Source organism: Mus caroli, unplaced genomic scaffold (assembly GCF_978045245.1).
Source record: "Mus caroli unplaced genomic scaffold, Mus_caroli_1 scaffold_11, whole genome shotgun sequence".
Classification (NCBI taxonomy): domain Eukaryota; kingdom Metazoa; phylum Chordata; class Mammalia; order Rodentia; family Muridae; genus Mus; species Mus caroli.
This window is the reverse complement of record NW_028227266.1, coordinates 56,550,122-56,572,403: the sequence shown is the minus strand read 5'-3', so window position 1 is coordinate 56,572,403 and position 22,282 is coordinate 56,550,122. Positions and strand designations below refer to the sequence as shown.

The window sequence follows — 22,282 nt, the reverse complement described above, 5'->3', positions numbered from 1 at the left end:
CCAGATGTCAGCTCCAGATCCATTGGGCTTAAATGAAAAAGATGCTTGTGGAGAGAAGGATCTAGAATTTCCACTCACTCTCCCCATCATTCACACACACACACACACACACACACACACACACACACACACAAACCCAGGAAGTTTGAAAGTCCCCATCTAACCACAAAAAATGTTTGTTGTCAAGTGAGGGGAAAAAGTTCCTTCAGTCTTGGCTCAGGCAACTTCCTTAAACTCAGCTCAAAGGAATTCTGTCCTGGACCAGAGGGCAATGCAATTCATACATATTATAAATATCCTCAACTTGATAGCCAGATTGATTGCAAAAACCAGCTAGCTAACCGCAGAAAATTTCCGAAGAGCCAGCCAGTAAGACCCGGGGGAAAAAAAGCGTTGTTTGTCTGATTATCTAAAACTGCACTCATACGCAAATTAAGGATGATAATAAATATTATATAATTCCTAAGAATTAAGCAAGTACTAACCTTTAGCAATCAGCTAAAGAACACGATGAGAATCCACTTCTCAATAGAGAATCCTGTGTGCTGATCCCCCCAGAGCAGGCTTTAGTCCCCCAATACCTTCCACTCTCTCATCCCCCCTCTTCTCTCCTTATTGTCCCCTCTTGCTGGATTCCATTCAGAATTTAGGTTCTGTCCCACCTTCCCAAGCCTCCTTGACAATGTCCTTTGCCCTAATGGGGTCGCCACCTTGGTGGCAGGCTGAAGGGATTTATAGCAGCCCCCCCCCTCCCTCTGGCCCCCGCCTGGCTGGTAGACAGCCATCTGCAGGAAGGTCACTTTCTCACAGTGCTGCAGACTTGTGGGTTGGATAGAGCCCCACCCCCTTACACACATCAGAGCAAATAAATACATCAAGTTTGCAGCTGGGTCTGGAGATAAGGAGGGAGGGAGATGAGGCACTCGTGCTCACACGATGGCTACACGGGAGCTTCCAGCCCTTTGCTGTCTTTCCAGCAAAGCTTATTTGGGGAGTTTGAAAATGGGTTTGAAATTGGGGGCTGGTTGTCTCTTGGGGGGAGGGACTAGGCTGAGGGACTCTCCTCAGCTTGGATTTTTTTTAGGGACTGACATGAGGAAAGAGTGACTTTATCTGTTCAGGTGAAAAGATAGGAGGAATACTTAGCACAGGAGGGGAAACTGAGTCCAAAAAGGGAGAGAGATTTTTCCCAAAGCTTCACAGGAGTTCAGCAGGGCATTCAACCTATGAAGCCCTAATCTTCCCTAATGGTGGGCCATGCTTAGCCGACCCCAGGATAAAACCACTGGAACTGACCTTGCCTGGCTGCAGAACTGGGGTGGTCTGTAATACACCCTTCCTCCTCCAGGAAGCCTTTCCTTCCTCCATATCACATACCGTCCTCCCAGGCAGCGGCCTGACTGGAGTGCTCCTCTATGAGGTCCAACGCTGGAGACCCCTCTAGATCTCCAATGGGAGAGTTTAGCTGGTTTTCCTGGTAAATGTGGTCATGGCTCCAGTTCTGATGCCCCTGAACTCTGGAGAGGGGACCTTAAGAAAAGGCTACCAGTCACCCTTTCAGAGGCAGCCTCCCTCACTCCTGGAGAGACCTCATCTGCATAGGGTCTCCCAAGTAGAGGGCTTACCCTTGGTCACCAGGCTCAGCATACCTCTGCCATGGACTGGTCCTGGAGAGGGAGTGACTCAGAGCCACCACATTGCTGTGCCTTTCCCCAGCCTCCTCTGTTCCTCTGTGTCTTCTCTCCTGTGTCTCCCTCTATTATAGGACACGAACCAGGGACAGGGGAGTGCAGACCTCTGATGATGCTTGGTGACACTGGGACTCTTCCAGCCTGTCACCACAGCTCCATGGCACCCTTCTTGACCTCTCTCTCCTGATCCTCTAAGGTGGCACAGGCTTTACCCAGACTTTCCAAGCTACTAGAACTGTGTACAGGCACAGAGAGAAAGATGCATAGGTGTGTCCAACCCCTGGCAGTCCTCAGCCCATGTCGGGTGCCATACTCCATTGAAGCCAGGCCCCCTTGACTGGAAGTGGGAAGAGCTCTGAGGGATTGCTCTGCCTGGGAGCTCCCTGGGATGCAGACCCTGAAACCACACCACGGTCTTGCTCTCTCCTCCACCTCGCCTGCTCTCCCCTCTTCCCCTTCACTGTTTCTTCTGAAGTATTCCTTAAGCAACCATCTGCACACAGAACATCAACGGTGCTTCTAGAAACCCAGCTCCAACGATAACGAAAACAGCAGGAGCCTATGGGAACCAAGAGGAATGTGATTTTTGTCCCACCCGCTCCTGTGCTCCTCTGTACACTGCTCTGAGCTTCGGTGGGGCGGTGGATAGGAAAGAGCTCTGAGGCTGAGGAATAGAGGAGAGGAGACCTTGGGGAATCCACTGTTGAAGAACTCTGAGCCCCTGTGTACTGTGGCCCCTCTGTGTGCTGTGAAGATCCAGATGACAGCGAGCTGCTGAGCAGGAGGAGGCCTCCCTGTGTCCCCTGCCTTGGTGGATATCACTGATCAGATTCTGACCTCTAGGAGTGGTTCCCCCACTGCCTATGGACTCTGTGTCCACAGAGCAGTGTGCAGTATTTGTGGGGAAGGAATTAGCTCCCCAGGTCCACATGTTCTGACGACCTTGAGAGAGAAAGCATTCTCCAAGGAGAAGTCAAGAGAAAGGCTGGCCCTGCTGAGGGCATGAGGGAAGGGATTAGAGACTTCAGAGACTTTGGGCTTGCTCAGGACAACCTCCTTGCTATCACAGCTTGCCTAAGAAGTCCAACTCAATCTGAAAACCAGTTGCTCTTAAGGCTACAGCACCCCCCAGAGACAGGTCTTGGTAGCCATGGCGATTGAAAGACCCTGGGTGCATCCAGTCCACTTTCCTTATTAGATTTCTGAGGTAGCATAAAGAGACAGAAGGGAGAGAAGAGACCAGTCTGACCTCTAAGAAGAGACTGTTTACTTCAGAACAGTGAAGGGCAGACACTCTTCTGGGGGGCGGGGGCAGGGCGACAGGAGGCCCTCAAAAAGGATAGGGGACACTTGGAGTTTATATAGGAAAATCGGTTAATGAGAAGTTAAGGCAGTGGCTGGGCTGCTATACAGGCGTAGTTTGCTCTCCTGTTACTGTGCATTCCACTGAGACTATCTCAGTCTATCTCAGCAATACAATACAATACAATACAATACAATACAATACAATACAATACAATACAAAATCCTTTCTAGGGCCCACTGATGGCAGTTTTGAGCAGAGCTGTGACACTCTATCTCTCCTGAGAAGAGTAAGTGACCATGGACTGGGAGTGTAGTTCCCTTGGTAGTGTTTGCCTAGCAGGCACAAAGTTCCAGGTTTGATCCCCAGCACGTATCTAATAGGCATAATCATGTCTCTCCAGGAAGCAGAGGGAGGGGAATCAGAAATCCAGTGTCATCCTTAACTTAGTATAAAATTTGCCAGGTGGTGTTGTCTTTAATCCCAGCACTTAAGGAGGGAGAAGCAGGCAGATCTTGAGTTCGAGGCCAGTCTGGTTTCCTGAATGAGTTCCAGGACAGCCAGGGCTACACAGAGAAACCTTGTGAAAGGAAAGTTAAATGGAGAGGCCACATGCCCGTCCAGACCACAGCCTCTGCTTCCTGGAGCTATATGTCCAGACAAGGCTTCCTTTAGAAATTGTCTCGCCTTGGCTATCAGGATGCTGGTGATAGTGGGTGACGGAGCTAGGCGTAAGGTGAAAATGGCTGAATTTCCAACATGGGGGTGGAGGTGGGGAGTTTCAGCAAGTCTCAGGGGACCAGAAAGTCCCTTGGTCAGGGTCTAGCATGTGTCCAAGGTTTATTCTGACCATCAGGATCCACAGTGGCCGACTGGAGGTGGCAGAGGAAAAAGTGGAAGCCCAGAGTTCACACCTTAAAATGCAAGCAGGGAACAGAGAGGACATTGGGAATGGTGTAAGTCCTTTGAAACCTCAAAGCATAGCCACCAAATGACATACTTCCTCCAGGAAGGTCACACTTCCTAATTCTCCCCCAAATAGCCACCAACTGGGGACCAAACAATTAAATGCCTGAGACTTGGAGGTGAGGCAGGCATCTGATTCAAACCACTACAGCCAGCCTGGGCGGCATGAGACTCCTTCAAACAGAAACAAAGGTCAGCCAAATAAATAGAAGAATGGAAACCCAGAAGCGGCAGAAGCTAGGAGTGGCAAGCCATGGGCTCCAAACCCAGTGACATCTCCACAACTTTCTATTTCCTCTAGATTCTTCTTCTTCTTCTTCTTCTTCTTCTTCTTCTTCTTCTTCTTCTTCTTCTTCTTCTTCTTCTTCTTCTTCTTCTTCTTCTTCTTTTTTGTTTTGTTTTTGTTTTTTTGAGACAGGGTTTCTCTGTATAGCCCTGGCTGGCCTGGAACTCACTCTAGACCAGGCTGGCCTGGAACTCAGAAATCAATCCACCTGCCTCTGCCTCCTGAGTGCTGGGATTAAAGGCGTGCGCCACCATGCCCAGCTCTCTACATTCTTCTGTGCCTTCTTCCTCTTGTTTGTCAGCCAATGATGTCATGCCTCTGTTCTCTACCATGGATGGGTGACAAGCCCAGGATGTAAAGTCATGCAGGAACATCTTTGAGCTCATAAACATATCCTGCTCATAAATATACAGCGTCTGCTGCTACCAAAATAGCTTTGGATCCCAGCACAGGCTTTTCCGAGAACAGACTCATCCTTTCAGGAATTCTGTGAAAGCACAGGATCCTCTGGTTTGGATGCCCAGCAAAGAGAGTTCCTCAAACCTGGTTACCCACACTGCCCCAGTTGAGACCATTACCTAAGTCCTGACGCAGGTTACAGAAAGGACAGACCAGCTTCATCTCCATGTAAATACTGACTCTAGCTCATTCTGGCTGTAGTCAGACACTGCGGATTCAGTCTGACCCCATCTTAGCTTTCTTTGAAAATGAAAACCCCCAGTTTCTCTAATGGAAGGGGATCCTGCTTGTGGAGAAATTTGGGACTGACTCAAGACTAGATTACTCTAAATTGACCACCCCATCTCCTTGGTCAGGATTGTTTGAGAGATGGGGAATCCTGAACCTCTGTGTGCCAGTATAATCCAAAGAAAGGCATGGTTTTGGGATAGAAAACTGGTCTTCTATCCACTAGCCCAAGGCTTCTGAAACTTTCTAGTCATGATAGAAGTACAAATGAAACATCATCCTGATAGCTCCAGAAAGAAATTTATTTTAAAACAATTCATATATATAATAATTATTATTAAAGATGGAAGCAAATTAACTTTCATGCAGATGAGATGTGTGTGCCTATTTATTTTTACATAAAAAGTTAAATCTTCACCAAATATTTGACACTGCAGATAATAAAACATCTTCAGTATTTGTCAGAGTTAATTGTCATTTTGATTTATAATCACTAATGCTGAGAACTTCACTTCGCACACTAGTGGCAGAAGTATTTTCAGGGACATTTTCTAACTTGTTAGAGGTGCTGTTTTAATCCCAAGCTGAAATTCATTTAGCTTTTTTTTTTTTTAAAGATTTACTTATTTATTTTACATATATGATACACTGTAGCTGTCTTCAGACACACCACAAGAGGTCATCCTCTTAACTGCTGAGCCATCTCTCCAGCCCCTACTTACCTTTTCTTTCTTTCTTTTTTCTTTTTTTCTTTTTAATTTATCTGCATTTATTTTATGCTGAATTTATTCCCAGGCCATGAGTTTTTGTTTCTTCAGTTTCTTCTGGGATAAGTTTTTCTTCGGTGCAACCTCCTCTTCTGGCTTTGGAACGATCTGTTCCTTCTCAGTGAGGATCATCTCAATGTAGCAGGGGGAACTCACGTATGGGTTAATCTGGCCATGAGCTCTGTAGGTTCGTCGGAGCATCTTAGGTGCCTTGTTCACCTGGATGTGTCCAATGACTAGAGAATCCACATCTAAACCCCTAAGTTCAGCATTCCTCTCTGCATTTTTAAGCACGTGCAGCAAAGATTCAGCATTCTTTTTTGGCCACCATCCCTGTGTCCAGCCCCACTGTTTTGGCCTAGGTGCATTATACTGCCGGAATGGCACACATTGCTTCTTCTTTTTTTTTTTTTTTTAAAGATTTATTGATTATATGTAAGTACACTATAGCTGTCTTCAGACACTCCAGAAGAGGGCGCCAGATCTCGTTACGGATGGTTGTGAGCCACCATGTGGTTGCTGGGATTTGAACTCTGGACCTTTGGAAGAGCAGTCGGGTGCTCTTACCCACTGAGCCATCTCACCAGCCCTTTTTTTTTTTTTTTGGTTTTTTTCGAGACAGGGTTTCTCTCTGTGTAGCCCTGGCTGTCCTGGAACTCACTCTGTAGGCCAGGCTGGCCTCAAACTCAGAAATCCACCTGCCTCTGCCTCCCAAGTGCTGGGATTAAAGGCGTGCGCCACCACACCCGGCCTGTCTTTTTCTTTCTTTCTTTCTTTCTTTCTTTCTTTCTTTCTTTCTTTCTTTCTTTCTTTCTTTCTTTCTTTCTTTTTAGATTTATTTATTTATTATATGTAAGTACACTGTAGCTGTCTTCAGACACTCCAGAAGAGGGCGCCAGATCTCGTTACGGATGGTGTTAGCCACCATGTGGTTGCTGGGATTTGAACTCTGGACCTTTGGAAGAGCAGTCGGGTGCTCTTACCCACTGAGCCATCTCACCAGCCCCACATTGCTTCTTTAAAGTGACATCCTTCAGATACTTGGTGGCTTTGTGGATATGCATACCCTTGATGGCCTGGGCAGTTTCCCGGGTCTTCTTAAAGTGAACAGGAAGGTTTGAACCTCTTGATTTGCATGATTTTTGGGGGGTGGGGTTCTGGGTCAAGAGAGTAGCAAACCATCTTCACAGGTCACCTCTGGAAGAGGAAGAGGAAGAGGAAGAGGAAGTACCTACTCATCATTTTTTAAAATACCGTTCAAGTTAAGAATTTAAACAGCAATTGTGGAAGTCAAACAGCCTAATTCGATACAATTCAAAGATACACTAATTTGATACATATACACTGTATAGGACATAAGTGACTATAGAAAGATATTGTCATTGTCTCCCTGATTAAAATATTATGTTTCTATGAGAGCAGGAAACTCTGTATGGACAGTAAAGCCCCTGCCATCCACGACATAAAACAGTCCTCAGTGTGAACCAAGGCATTTCTGGGGGCTTTTGTTCATGTTGGGTGTCATGGCGGTCTGCACAGAGCAAAGTGTTCATGGTGTGAATTCAGAACCAAGCCGGCAGTGATGTTGCAAGCTACAACACGGGCAAGCACTGCTAGAAACACCTCTTCTGGTAGAGAGCTATTTTGAATTAACTTTGATCATTGTTCATTCAGAAGCCTTTTACTGTTGCCAAAGTCTTCACAGCTCACACATCCAGCTATACAACCCCATGTGATGTCACAACCTATAGCTTTGGAAAATGAGCACTGGTCTGGTGGGCACTTGTCTGTGCTGCTGTTGAAATCCTCTAACAGCCTCAGTGAGCACAGCCAGCTATCCTATTAGGGGTAAGAGAAGAGAAAGGGCCCAGGGGCTGCTGATATGGCAGAGGCACAGAGTCCACTAGCCCTGCAGCCTGCTTTGCAAGATGACAAGGTTACTGGTCTCTACCCTTTAAGGCGGGACTTTTACCATTGGCAAATGGATCTTGCATGACACCCCAGCATCACCCTGCCCCTGATTTCTCTTTCAGAAAATCTGTCTTCAAAGATATGTGTCACTGTACCCCTGAAGAACCCAAAGCCATCAGATCTCCCTGGAGCTGGAATTATATGTGGTTGGTTATGACCTGTCCAATGTGGGTGCTGGGAATTGAACTCAGGTCCTGCTCTTAACCTCTGAGCCATCTTTTCAGCCCTTACATTCTTTAAGATGTTTAAATCTTTGTGTATATGTGTGTGTGCACGCCAATCACTGGTGCATGTAGAGGTTAGGGGACAACTTACAGGAATTCATCCTGTCCTTCCATTGTGTGGCTCCTGAGGCCCAGGTCATCTAGCTCGTTGAAAAATGCCTTTACTAACTGCTGGACCATGCTCCTCCATCACCCTTCCTACCTTTTCCTACTCTTGATCACATTGAGTCTTGCCATGGGGAAGCTGGCCACTCAGGGCCCTCTCCTTGGGGAGCCAGTCCTGCATTGGTGGAGTGGGGTACCATGCATGAAGAGTGCCGTGCCTTCCAAGGAGTCCCCAGAATCAGCAATACAAATGCACACCCAGACAAAGTACACAAGCTACGGCCAGAAGAGCCGCCGTTAATGCTCATGGCAATGCCAGTATGTTAAGCTAATTTAATGAAAGCCCTGGAAGGAAGGTCATGGGCTAGACCTGGGTTTGTTAATAATGTCAGGCTTCATTTGAACTGCTCCAGAAACCCCTCCCCACTGCCTCCAGCTACCTGCCACAGGTTGCTGTTTTCCTCAGAAATCAACAGTCTTCTCATACAAAAAATGTGGGCTTGCTTTTGTTTTTCTCTAGAAAAATAATTAAAGTCCCAGAGCTCAATAAATACTTAAAGAGAATGCGGTTTTAATTAAAAACCTTCTGCCGATGCTGTGGTGGCAAGTGTCGCTTCCCAGGCAGGCGCGCTGGTGACAGCCACACGCATCACAATCTGCTGAGGATTTGAAACCAAAAAACCTGCACAGATAATAGCGGGTAATTCTGACTCTTCACAGAAGGGACAGGTGGTGAAGAAAGATGTCTACGGGCAGAGCCAAGCTCTTCTCCCTGTGGGATAAGCAGGACATCAGCACCAGGAACACACGTGCCAGCGTGTTCATCCCATCTAGACCCAAGGCTTTAAGACAACAATGGTGGCTGATTCGATCCAGCAACTGGTGAGGAAAATGTGCTTCACTAAGCACCAAGTACCACAGACTGAGTGCTTGACAATGTCTTGGCTCGTTTAATACTCACGAGGAAATTCTCTCATTCATATTCGTTCTAAAGATTTATTTATTTTTATTTCATGGGGGAGAGGGGAATGGCTGCATGGGTAGATATATCTGTGTGCCACCTCTACATCTGATGCCTGGGGAGGGGTCCAACTCAGGTCTGCTGCAAGAGCAGCCAGTGCTCTTAACCACTGGACCATCTCTGCAGCCTTTGTCCTTTATTTCTTAGAGATGCAGAGAGGCTAAGCCAGGGCCCCATAACTGGTGTGTGATAGAGTCTGGTGCTGGAAAGAAAAATGATGGCTTAGAAACAGGGCCTGTCTTCTCTGGGGAGTGACTTTTCTGATAGAACTTAGGTTAGGAAAGGAAAGTGGAAATGCTTGCTGGAATCTCCTGCCCACCCTGTGTGTGTGTGTGTGTGTGTGTGTGTGTGTGTGTGTGTGTGTGTGTGCGCGTGTGAACTTGTCAACTTGCAGGCACTGTAAAGTGTGAGACAGTGTGTTCCACAGCTTCTGGATGTAGGGCAGCTGGAGGGAAGGTCTCCCGAGCAGGCTGCTGATGCCAGGCTATCTTGTTCTTGGAAGCTCTGCTTACACCCTTTGGCCAGTTCATCAGATCACCCACGCGCCACATTAAAATACAAGGGCGTATGACAGAGCGGTTGCTGCAGAATCATGCACACATTACCTGGCCTAAACTTTTAGTCAAACACTCATCCCTTCCGTTTTCTTCCCCCACTCTAGCCCGGCTTAAGGCCAATAAGTTTCCTTTGTCAGCTCAGAGACATTTTAGAAGCCTCGGGCAAAGTAAGGAGAGGCAGGGATAGGCCTGCAAGAGAAGGCGCTCCTGGTCAGGGTCAGGGAGGTATGATGGAAGCTCTCTTGCCAGTACAACTATTCACAGCGATTAACTCGCAGGAGAATGGTGCACTGTTGGATTCTGGCACTGGGAACCCAGTGGGCCACGAACTGGCCAAATCTGTTAGAGTAAGGAGGGCCGATTGTGTTTTCATGGGGGCACAGACTGGGTATACCTAGAGAAAACTCGAGGATTTTAGTTAAGCATGCCCCGGCGATAGCATTTCCCAACAGCACCGCAAAGCCACAGGCAGGGCTCTTTGGTGCCCAGGCCCGCTCGTGCCATCCCTTCAAGGTCAAGGCCTTGTTTCTGCACAGTTCAGGCAGTATCCAGCAGGGGGAGCGCGGGTACCAGGGTTGAACTCCAGATCTCCGCGGATCTAGCCCGGGGAGCAAGTCCGAGGAGCCTTCGGTTTCAGGGATCTCACCTCTTGGACAACCTGGGACCTCAAAGGTTGAAGTTTGTGGAGGTCAATCCACAAAGAAGTCTAGGAGCGTTAGCTCTTGGCCTCTACATCTGTCTGGAGTCAGGACTGCAGCTTGGTAAAAAGCTTGTCCCTGAACTGGACAGATTCTGAAGCTGAAGCCCTCTGTTTTCCAGCTTGACAACTTTTCTGTCGCTCTTTTCTCCCACTTTTACTGCACTCGCCTGATTAAACACTTGTTCCTTTAAAGATCAGAGACGTAGGGCAGGGGTGGGAGGTGGGAAGTGTTTCTATGCCCGGCTCTCCTTCCCTAGGTCACTGTATTATTAACGGTAAAAGCAATCGACGGCAATTCTGGGCGGCGCCAGGGCTCTGCCTGCCGTCTTCTAGCAGAGCTCTGTGGTTGAATCAGGAATTGCAGCTCCCACCCGAGACCCTGCGGACGCTGCGACTCCGGCTGGCCTTGTCTGGACCGGCACTAGGTTCTGCAGGGTTGAAGACGGGGTAAGGGATGTCTTCTCCCTGGTGCAAATTCGGGCAACAGAAGCATTTTCCGGGAGAGTGGGTGGGAAGCCGGGTTCCACGGGAATCAGTACCCCAGCCAGCGTGGTCGCCACGCCCTTAAACTATCCCGTAGACGCTGGAACCGCCCTCTCCACAGGGAGTCCCCTGGCCTCAACCTCTTTAGGGAAGAAAGCCAGAGTTGAGAGAGCTTACCCCAGACACTCCTGCACGCCCGTGCGATCGAGAGAGCTCATGAGCCTATTCTTCCAGCCCTCGGCCCTTCGCTCCTCCTAAGTTATCCCTCTGCAGGCTTGCGTCCCTCCAAACTCAAAAAAAAAAAGGAGAGCTGACTAGAAGTAAAAATCGGAGGAGTGGATGTTCACTGGCGGAGGAACGCCCACGCCTTGCGTCTTTCTCTCCCCCACCAGGAAAGTCCTCAGGACTCTCCATCCCAGAACACTGAGTTTTAGTCCCTCTGCTGCCACACCCTCTTTTGGTGCGAGGCACCCCCCCCTCCAAGGTTGCTAGAACATGAACAATACAACAGGACATTCCTCTTACTTTGCAGACAAAGAAGTCGGTATCGGGCGGCTATTCCAAATCTCTGAGGCCTTGTCCCAGGTTAGAGCCTTGCGCTGGACGGCCTCAGACTTGCAGGATTCCAGGCAGGGAGGAAGTCAGAGTTCTCATCCCCTCTCCCTTCTCAAAGACATCTTCCCTGGAACGCTCAAGCACCCTCTTCCTGGTTAAGTCTGTGGGGTTTCCAGGCCTGAGCAGGTGTGAAGTTCTAGATTCCGAACTTGGCTGAGTTTGTGGGGGTCCCAGCAGCCAGTAGCCAGGAGTAGGAAAGAGGGAGGGGCCAAAGTGAGCCCACACCAGTGTGTTCATATTTAATTTACAAAGGAGCCTCAGAAACCCTGCCGGGTGGTCCCTTTAGATGCAGCGTTCTTCCTGCATCTCTCTGTGCCCCCCTCCCTAGCTCATTAAAATGCTTAACACTCAAATCGGGGTATTGATCTCTGCAGAGGCCCCAAACACACTGCCATCCAACCAAGACAGAAGGCTGACTCTGATGAGGGCTGGGAGACCCCAGCACCCTAGTATTACAGTGTATATGAAAGAGAAGGAGGGGACTCTCTACACATCTCTCAAAACCTATGCCCCCTTACCAGTTCTGGCTAGCAGCTCTGTCTCCTGGGATGCCATAGGCGGGGGAGTGAGATGATGCATTTTAGTCAAATCCCTAGACATCCCTTGAAATTCTCCTGCTCGTCGCTAAAAGAAATGTCCAGGGTTTGCCAAAGAGAACAGCGAGTCCCGAGTCTGCTGAGGCCAGCTGTTACATGAGGGTGTGAGATGGAAGGGCGGTGGCTACTGCCTAGGCTTTCACAGTGTGTGTGTGTATGTGGGGTGGGGTGGGGTGGGTGTACGAGCATGCAGGGGTTTATGGCCTGCTTGCTAAAGATGCTGAGAGGATACTGAGGAGTGGGGTGGTGGTGCAGGAAATGCTCAGGGGTTGTAAGTCCTTAGTCCACAACACTCAAGAGGAGCAAACGGTTTTTGTAACTATCCTGGTCCCTGTAGCCACTATTAGTGGAAACCTTGGTGCCCTGTTAGCCCGCAGCAAGCAAGGGCAGAGTGAGACACTTGGGTGAGTTCAACCTAATGTTTTAGAAGCTCAGAAGACACCCACTCCACTGTGAGCACTAGGTAGCCCACGGGCAGTGGAGTGCACGCGCTGGTTTTGCCACAAAAGACCTGAGCGTGGAGTTCAGGCTCAAGAGGCTGAGCAGGGTCTGCGATGGGCTGGGAAGGTGGGCGTCTCCTCTCCGCGCACCCTGCAGGGCTGCGCCTACTAATCTGGCGAATTAGTCTGGCGGTGATTGGGGGTGGAGAGGAACCAGGATTTGTATCTGCCCAGATCCAGGCAAAATATGATAGAGAGGGTGAGGCGTTCTGCTAACACTATCAATTATGCATCGTGTTGAACGAAGCTTCGGGGAGGGGGAGGCTAGCAGCCGGCAGGAGGAAAGGGTCCGGGAGAGCCAGGCAGTGCAGTTCAGCAGGTCCCGCTGGAGGTCTTTCTGCGCCACTGCTTGCTTTGGAGAGGGGAAAAAAAAGTGTTTAAAGGCAAAGACACGCCCCTCCAGTCCTATGCTTTTCTTTCTCCTAAATTCCTCAAAGATGGTTTGTCTCACGTGTTGCGGGGCGTAGAACGGCTCGCATTCAATTAGAAGCGAAGCTCGCGGGCGCTGGCGGGACGGGCGCGTGAGGGTGAGTGAGCGTGGATATTTGTGTGCGTGCAAAAGAGAACGGTGAGTGTTCGAGTGAAGGTGTGCTTGTGAAAATGTGTGTGAAGGTAGGGAGAACTTAGCGCGTTGACGCGATTATTACATGTTGACGAGTAGTTCTAACCTGTGAAGGTCATGTGAAGATGTGTGTGTGTGTGTGTGTGTGTGTGTTGGGGAGGGATTTGGAGACATAAGGAGGAATAGTGACAATGTCATCGAATGTGTAAATGTGGGGAGAAGTAGAAAATGGGTGCTAGGAGTACGGTGGGTTGGAAAGGGCGGAGCCTAGGGCTATGGGCGTATGGAGCCCCTTGAGACCTACAGGTCTCAGCCTGAGGTGAGTAGAGGATCTCTATGGCTTTAACAAATGTAAACGCGGCACGAGGTGGGAGACTGTGCGCGTTCCCGGCGAGCACGGGGGCGCGCGACCGCTCTCAAACCTGCAATCATCGAGAAATAGGGCGAACAGATAAGGAAGGAAAAAAATGAAGTAGGACTTTGGGGCCAAGGGGAGTTCTTTCAATGCACTCCCCCTTTCTCCCCACCGCCACAGCAACAGATGCCAGAAGCTCCCTTGGCCTGTCGCCTGAGTCTGGAGACCGGCTTGCAGCCCCAAGGCATCACACTGCAAGTCAGAGAGCAGCAGGTAAGCAGTGGAAGGGCCCCACAACCTCAGCCCACAGGGTTGATCTAGCCTAGCCAGGGCTGGGTGGCTGTCTGGGAGGAACAGGGAAGGGAGGTGCCTCCCTTAGGAGCAAAAGCAAGAAGGGACCAGCTAATCTCAGAGACAGGGTGTAGGAGAGGGTCTTCCAAGACTGACAGGAGCCTCAAGTTGGGCCAGGGAGTCTGTGTTAATATATTTGTATGTCTAGAGACAGGGGTTGCACTCAGGCGTCTTAGGGCTCTAGAGAGAAGTATAGAACCTTGGACTGTCTCCAGGTTTATTAGCTAGAGACTGTCCCCTAAAAACCTGTGGGTAGAGGGATTCACCTGGGCTCTGTGAATCCAAAGAGGAAGCTTTAGTGATTGTTTCCACAACATGCCTGCTCTAGTCAGGGGGTAGACTTTTCTTCTCAGAGGAAAGCATGGTTGAGCAGTTGTGACTTCCTGAGGGGAGCTGCAGCCCAGGGCAGGGAGGCGAGAAGGCAAAGTGGGTAGAGGCTGCCTAGATCCCCCACACCACACCTCACAAGTACTCCATGTTGCTCATCGGCTAGGGTTCAGTCTCAGAGGGCAGTGTGGCACCTATGTCTCTGAGTGTGGCTGGTTCACATGAGGACTTGTGTCCCTGTGCCTGTCCCTTCTCACTGTACACAGGAAAGTGCTTTGCTTCCTGGTGGAGAACACTGTGGTAAAGCTGCATTGAGTTGGGAGAACAATGAGGTCTCCAGGGTATATTGTGTAGATGTCTGGGTGCCCTTGTTTTTGTGTCTATATAACTCATTGTGAACCTCCTGACAGAGTCTTGGTGCCTTGTAGTGGGAGGCGGCAGGGAGATGCCTGAGTTTTTGTTTGCGCTGTTGTTGCTTATAAGGAAGTGTGTGCGAGTGCTGTGTGTGGGACAAAGGATTCCGAAGAAGACAGTTAGTCATGAACGAACATCTTTCTGCATCTTCATTTCACCGAATTAAATGAAGATAGAGAAAGAAGGGTCCATGTGGGGCCCATTGCAGACCACAAGCTTTGGAGGGGGCAGTTCCAGATAAGGGGATAGATGGGAGCTGGGGGTGGTATGGGGAGGATGCTTCATGCCCTCTGGAGAAACAAGACAGTTTCTGAAAGCAAGCCTTCATTGAATATGCAGGCTTTCACTGGTCTCAATTCAGTAACCAAGGTGTCTGGAGCTTATATAGGTTTAGAAGGTAGAGTTTGTTAGGGGAGGGAGAGAGGTGTGGCATAAGTGACCATTTCCCCCTTCACCTTGACTTCCCTCTGCAGGAGTCATGATGGGGCCCTTTGGAGCCCTGTGTTTGGCCTGGGCTTTGCTAGGAGTGGCCAGAGCGTGTCCCGAGCCTTGCGCCTGTGTTGACAAGTACGCCCACCAGTTTGCAGACTGTGCCTACAAGGAGCTGCGCGAGGTCCCAGAAGGACTGCCAGCCAACGTGACCACGCTTAGTCTGTCTGCCAACAAGATTACGGTGCTAAGGCGGGGGGCCTTCGTCAACGTCACACAGGTCACTTCGCTGTGGCTGGCTCACAGTGAGGTACGCACGGTAGAGTCAGGGGCATTGGCAGTGCTGAGTCAGCTGAAGAACCTCGACCTAAGTCACAACCTTATATCCAACTTCCCTTGGAGCGACCTTCGTAACTTGAGCGCGCTGCAGCTGCTGAAAATGAACCACAACCGCCTGGGATCGCTGCCCCGGGATGCACTCGGCGCGCTCCCGGACCTGCGCTCTCTGCGCATCAACAACAACCGGCTGCGTACCCTGGAGCCCGGCACGTTCGACGCACTAAGCGCGCTGTCTCACCTGCAACTCTATCACAACCCCTTCCACTGCAGCTGTGGTCTCGTGTGGCTGCAGGCCTGGGCAGCGAGCACCCGGGTCTCCTTACCGGAGCCCGATTCTATAGCGTGCGCCTCGCCCCCTGAGCTGCAGGGCGTGCCCGTGCACCGCCTGCCCGCCCTGCCCTGCGCACCCCCCAGCGTGCGTCTGAGCGCAGAGCCGCCGCCTGAGGCACCTGGCACCCCTCTGCGCGCAGGCTTGGCTTTCATGTTACACTGCGTCGCCGAAGGCCACCCCTCACCCCGCCTGCAATGGCAACTTCAGATCCCGGGTGGCACTGTAGTCTTAGTGCCACGGGTTCTCAGCAAGGAAGAAGATGGAGAAGATAAGGTGGAGGATGGAGATGGTGACGGAGATGAGGACTTGCCTACGCAGACTGAAGCGCCAACCCCAACTCCAGCACCTGCTTGGCCAGCGCCTCCAGCCACCCCGCGCTTCTTGGCCCTCGCAAATGGTTCTCTGTTGGTGCCCCTTCTGAGTGCCAAGGAGGCAGGCATCTACACTTGTCGTGCACACAATGAGCTGGGCACCAACTCAACGTCCTTACGGGTGACGGTGGCTGCAGCGGGGCCGCCAAAACACGCTCCTGGAACAGGGGAAGAACCTGATGCACAGCTCCCGACCTCTGAGCGCAAGGCCACTACTAAGGGCCGTAGCAACAGCGTCCTGCCCTTCAAGCCTGAAGGCAAAACCAAAGGCCAAGGTCTTGCCCGAGTCAGCGTGCTCGGGGAAATCGAGGCAGAGCTGGAGGAGACAGATGAAGGAGAGCAGATGGAAGGTCAGATCCCTGCAGATCCGATGGGAGAGAAGCACTGTGGCCATGGGGACCCCTCTCGCTATGTGTCTAACCATGCATTCAACCAGAGCTCAGATCTCAAGCCGCACGTTTTTGAGTTGGGCGTCATCGCGCTAGATGTAGCAGAGCGTGAGGCTCGGGTGCAGCTGACGCCTCTTGCTGCGCGCTGGGGCCCTGGGCCAGATGGTGCTAGCGGAGCGCGGCGGCCCGGGAGGCGGCCACTGCGCCTACTCTATCTGTGTCCTGCGGGGGGTGGCACGGCAGTTCAGTGGTCACGAGTGGAAGAGGGGGTCAATGCCTACTGGTTTCGCGGCCTGCGGCCTGGCACCAACTACTCCGTATGCCTGGCACTGGCGGGCGAGGCGTGTCACGTGCAGGTGGTGTTTTCCACCAAGAAAGAACTGCCGTCCCTGCTGGTTATCGTGACCGTGAGTGTTTTTCTCCTGGTGCTGGCCACCGTGCCCCTGCTGGGTGCCGCCTGCTGCCATCTGCTGGCCAAACATCCGGGCAAACCCTATCGTTTAATCCTGAGGCCACAGGCCCCGGACCCTATGGAGAAACGCATCGCGGCCGATTTCGACCCGCGTGCTTCCTACCTTGAGTCTGAGAAAAGCTACCCTGCTCGTGGCGAGACGGGAGGTGAGGAGCCAGAGGAGGTCCCGGAGGAAGGCCTGGATGAAGATGTGGAGCAGGGGGACCCAAGCGGGGACCTTCAGAGAGAGGAAAGCCTGGCGGGTTGCTCTTTGGTGGAGTCTCAGTCCAAGGCCAACCAAGAGGAATTCGAGGCTGGTTCGGAGTACAGCGATCGGCTGCCCCTGGGAGCGGAAGCAGTCAACATCGCCCAGGAAATAAATGGCAACTACAGGCAGACAGCGGGCTGAGCCCCCAGCACGCCTGGCCTGCCCACCTCCACCTTGGGTACCGCGTAACCTAGGGACGGCAGGACTTTACCACCCTCGCGGGACCCCGCCCTATCCCCAAGCCTTCAGTTACTCTGCCTCCTTAGCCCTCCCCAGGGATCACTACTAGGGATTTCTAGGAGTGGGCCGAATTCAAGGGTTATTCTTTTGGTGGGCTTGAATCCCCATCCCCACCCAAAGCACAGAGTCAGGCTCCTACCTCCTCTAAGACACCACCCATGGGCGGCGAGAAACCGTCTATGCCTTCCATTTCATCACGACGATCCGTGAAACCCATCGCGCACCCCATCCGGTGGAACTTGGAGGCAAGAGGAACGCGCCACGCCAGTCGTTGGCCACATTTGGTGATAATAATAGGGTTGGTCCGGCGTTTGCCCGGGATCCCCAGGACAGGTCCCCAGCGTGGAGCGCTGTGACTCTCACTTTGATCCCACTCTGCCTTTTCAAGGATGCATGTGCCAGAAGCCCGCTAATTTTTACTCTCACCGCTCCTTTCCTATAATGATCCAAATCCGCGCGTCCCCCCATCCCTACCCCCACCCCATTTCTGTCTAGTTGGAGCCAAACTGGGGTCCTGGTAGGCCTTTCAACTCAGCGCACTGATTTTCTTATTTTCGTTGTTTTAAAAAGCAGCGACATTTCTGGGTCTGGTGCTAATACCCCCTTCCCACCTTCTGGGAAATTGGGTGTGAGTGTGTCAGGTGTGAGTGTCGGAATCTCTTTTCTTCCGGCTCTCTCCTAATTTCAAGCGCTCCGGAACTGCGCGCCCCTTTTCCTCGCAGGGTGCGGTCTTGGTTCCCGGGCCAGTTTCGTTGTCAATGTCTTGCAGATTCCAGAGGCTGGTGCGTGCCACAGTGACTCTTGCAACTCCATGGGGTCCAGACCCCAGCAGGAGCGTGCTGGGGGGTACAGGGAGCTGTGACTCCCGGGCGCATCTCACGAATGGGCCTGCCTCAGGCCTGACCGAGGCAGCAGGGGGGTGCGAAGCCGGGGAGGGACACCCTAGTTCCCCACGTCTCCCCTCACCCCAGGAAAATAGTTTGCCCAGCGTGTAGTCCCCGCTGAGCGTGGGCTATAGACTTCTGTGCCCTGTAAAGTGTGCCGGTGTAGTGTAGCGGAGCCGGGGGTGGGGGGTGGGGAGCGGGTGGGCAGGTGGACGAGGAAGGAGGGAGGGAGAGGGCGGGAGCGGCGAGGGGACTCGGGTGGGGTTTTAGTTCTTTTAGGAAAAGGTCAGGGGGTGGGGTTTCAGGCGTCTGGACCAAGGCTCTGGCTCTGGCTCTGGGCTAAGTGCAGCACAAACGTGGGTGACCCGGGGAGGAGTTGACCCCGGAGCCCATGTCCTTTTCTAAATGCTTCTGTATGTAAACTGTCAATAAAATAATCGATTTGAACAGGACTCGGTGAGTTTTTTGGGGTCGGGTGGGAAGTCAGGGGACAACAAAGGAAGGAAGCTGAGGGTTGAAGGCGGAAACCACCACAGAAGGAGCTTTTGGGATTCCTTGGGCATTTGCCTGGTGATCAAGTGAGTTTTCCGGGTGTTTGCCCTAGCCCCTGATCAGGGTTTCTCAGCTCCTACCTGGAGCTGAAACTGCTTGGGGTGGAAGGAGGCTGACATAGAACAAGAAGGGCTCTCAGGGAGTGAGCAGCTGCCAGCACTGGTCCACTGTTCTCTTTGGGTTGAGACTGTTGGAGTACTGGGGTTTCTCTGTCTCTCTGTCTCTCTGTCTCTGTCTCTGTCTCTGTCTCTGTCTGTCTCTGTCTCTCTGTCTCTCTGTCTCTGTCTGTCTCTGTCTCTGTCTCTTTCTGTCTGTCTGTCTGTCTGTCTCTCTCTGTCTCTCTCTCTCTCTCTCTCTCTCTCTCTCTCTCTCTCTCTCTCGCTCGCTCTGTGTGTGTGTGTGTGTGTGTGTGTGTGTGTGTGTGTGTGTGTGTTCTGTTTCTCAGCACCACCTTTTGAGTTCTCTGGGAAGATGTGGGGGATGGGCAAGGGAGAGACTGGGGAGGAGATTTCCTAGAGGTAGGACTGCTGTGGTTTGCAGAGAAGTCACACCACACATTTCAGAACAGGCAGGTGATTACAGAAAGTGAAAGGTTGTCTAAAGCTCACTCCACTGGACAAGGTGAAGTCAGTGTGTGTGTGTGTGTGTATGTGTGTGTGAGAGAGAGAGAGAGAGAGAGTGATGAGTGTGTGTGTATGTGGCAAGTGTGTGTGTGAGTGTGATGAGAGAGAGTGTGTGTGTGTGATGTGTGAGTGTGGGTATGTGTTAGTGTATGTGTGAGTGTGTGTATGTGTGTGAGAGTGTGATGAGTGTGTGTGGCAAGTGTGTGTGTGTGTGTGAGAGTGTGATGAGTGTGTGTGTGTGAGAGAGAGAGAGTGTGTGTGTGTGAGAGTGTGTGTGTGTGAGTGTGGCAAGTGTGTGTGTGTGTTTCCAGGGTGGTTGGGAGTGTTCCATCAGTGATGGTAATGTATGGGCAGCTGTCAGGGGCTGCTGAGCTGATACAACACAGACTCAGGTCTGAAATCACACTGACTTATTGTTCTACAATTGTTCTACAAATGGAGACTGAGAGACAAGGGGTGGGGATCAAGACTGGATGTTGTACTCCCTACCAGCCAAACTGCTGAGGCTGAGCTTCCTGTGGGTTTCATCAGTGCCTGGAAAGGGCAAGATGTGATTGGAAAAGGAGATGAAAGGGAAAGAAGAGACATGAGGGGTTAGGTGTGAAAATTCCATCCTTCTTCTTCCTCCTCTTCCTCCTCCCCCGCCTCCTCCTCTTTCTTGCTTCTGTGGGTATTAGATCTTGGACTAGTGTAGGATTCAGAACAGGCCCAGGTCAGACACCCAGCATTTCATCCTAGCCTCAGGCTCTACTAACTCCCTACCAAATCCCTGCCCACAGCCCACTCATTGCCAGGAATGCCATCTTTCAGGAAGACTCATCCCACATCTGGGTAGGGACAGGGACTGGCTTAATTCCCAGGACTGGTTCAAGGATCACACACAGGATATTGGATCGCACACTGGATACAGGTCTGATCATGGGTCTGCAGTGGGAAAAGGGCTACTTCCTGTTTCTTCCCATCCCAAGGAGTTCTCTTAAGACCTCCCCACCCCACCCCCAAAAGCCTGACTGCTCAGTGCAGAAGGAACAGGGGGAAGCTGAGAGTTCAATCCTTTGTCTGGGGCCTAGCTTCCGACCAGAGATACTGCCCAGCTAGACTGGGTGCTCCCTAGACCAGAGAACTACAGGTTCTGCTCATAGAACAGGAGAGATGGGTGCGGATGACAGGGGCCAGGATGCTGGGGCTATCTGCCGACATAGATACAGGCCCTCGAAGGAGCTCTCTATTTTCTGTTCAGAGAACGGCCCCTAGCCTCTACCGTCCCTCTAAAGCTCCTTGCCAATTTTATTCTATCATTCAAGTCCCTTCTTTCCCCGTTTTCTCACCAGCTGTTTTGTCTCAGCTACCCACTTGAGATTCAATTTGTAGACCCACCTGTCTTTATCCCAAGCTGGCGAACTCACTATTTACCCGCCATCGCTGCAATGAGCCCACTGTTGAGCTTTTAAAGTGTGTCTTCTTGCTACCCTCCAGCTTGACTTTGCCACTGACTTTGCCCCTTTGAGGACTTGTAGGACCCCAGAGCTCCACAGCCCCTCATCCAATCCCACTCCTTTGAGCACCTCTGTGTGCTTTGAGTGCTGTAATAGCTTTGGTTTTTCTCAGGGTGTTTTATCTTCATAAAATGTATAAGGATGTTACATGAGGGTGGAGTCTAATGAGTTGGAAAATAACTCTCTTTCCCCCGCCCCCACCGTGTGTGTGTGTGTGTGTTGAAGGACCTGGAAAATGGTCAGAAAATGCAATATGACAGCAGTAGCCTCAGAACTCGCAACATTATATCAGGAGCAGTAATTCTTTGCGCTATAGAAACCAGACTCCCCGGATGTGGCCTTGAATTCAATCAGAAGCCTGTCTGCAGAAAGGTGATTTGAAAGGATGGCTCCCCCACAAGTATTTCCTGAAGATCAGCTAGAATGAGAACCGTTCTGAGGACTGTTATATGAAGAAACAAAGGAAAGTGGGGCTTCTCTGTTAAGGAAGGAGCTGGTGTGGGGGACCTCTGCTCCCAGGCCCCTGTCCCCATGTTCCCCATCTATGATAACCAGAGGACAACCAGAACGAAAGTGAACACCTTGACAAACAGAGGAGGCCAAAAATGTGGAGGCTGCCACTTCCTGATAGTGAGGGGAGATGTAATTGTCCTTTGTAGCTCTCAGAGCAATGTTTTTTGGTTGTTAAAGTGGGGAGGGGGGCGTCTCTCTTTGGCTCTCACTCAAGGTTTTTAACAGGAGAGCTTGGGTAGGGCACACCCTTCAGGCAAAGAGGGCAGAGGAATGACTTTCAGTGGGGGTGGGGGCATACCAGAGTGAGCCCTGAGCTGGGAAACTGGGAGCCTGTCTCAGACATTACAGTGCATACTGGGGGAAAGCTGTGCCCAGGCGTCAGGACATGACAAAGGTTCCGTGTGGGGACCCGGAAAATGGCCATGTTTGAAGTAATGGACGCCTTTCTCTTATACACTTGCAATGTAAAGGTATTGACAGACCAAGCTGGGAAGCTGGGAGTGCAGGAAACAAGGCCATTCCATTCATAACATGTCAATTCATTGATTGTGTTTGAAACACACCCACCCACACCTGTATATTTAAGTGACATGACTTTCCCTCAGGGTTCAATAGGGAATAGTGTCTCACAGAAAACGGAAGATCTACTAGGACTGGCCTGGAGAACAGACTCCATTATGACTTGTCTTGTAGCACTAACATTTAGTTCAAAATAAGACCAGCCTTCTTAAGAAGAGTTGACATTTTTAAAGCCATTCAAATACCCAGTGCTAAATAGAAAAAAAATGTACCTATTGGGTTAAGTCAGTTGGGAAGGTTTTACAGCAGTGGTCGGGCGAGTGAGCAGTTGGGAGATGCTTTCAAAATTGCGATTAGTGGGTGCTCATTGCTTGGATGTATAAATGTAAGTTTAAT

The 22,282-nt window shown here is 51.0% G+C and overlaps 1 protein-coding gene across 2 annotated transcripts; it reads left to right on the top strand.

Moving 5' to 3' along the window:
* Nucleotides 1–12,932: 12,932 nt before the first annotated feature.
* Nucleotides 12,933–18,349, top strand: Islr2 (immunoglobulin superfamily containing leucine rich repeat 2). Of its 2 annotated transcripts, XM_021172293.2 has the most exons (3): nucleotides 12,933–12,999; nucleotides 13,570–13,662; nucleotides 14,955–18,349. In XM_021172293.2, exon 3 carries the CDS (start codon nucleotides 14,960–14,962, stop codon nucleotides 17,198–17,200), a length of 2,241 nt encoding a protein of 746 aa, XP_021027952.1. In that variant the 5' UTR covers nucleotides 12,933–12,999; nucleotides 13,570–13,662; nucleotides 14,955–14,959; the 3' UTR covers nucleotides 17,201–18,349. The 2 variants fall into 2 exon arrangements, with proteins under 2 accessions (XP_021027952.1, XP_021027951.1); XM_021172292.3 differs by lacking the exon at nucleotides 12,933–12,999 and having other exon boundaries at nucleotides 13,370–13,662.
* The last annotated feature ends 3,933 nt before the right edge of the window (nucleotides 18,350–22,282 follow it).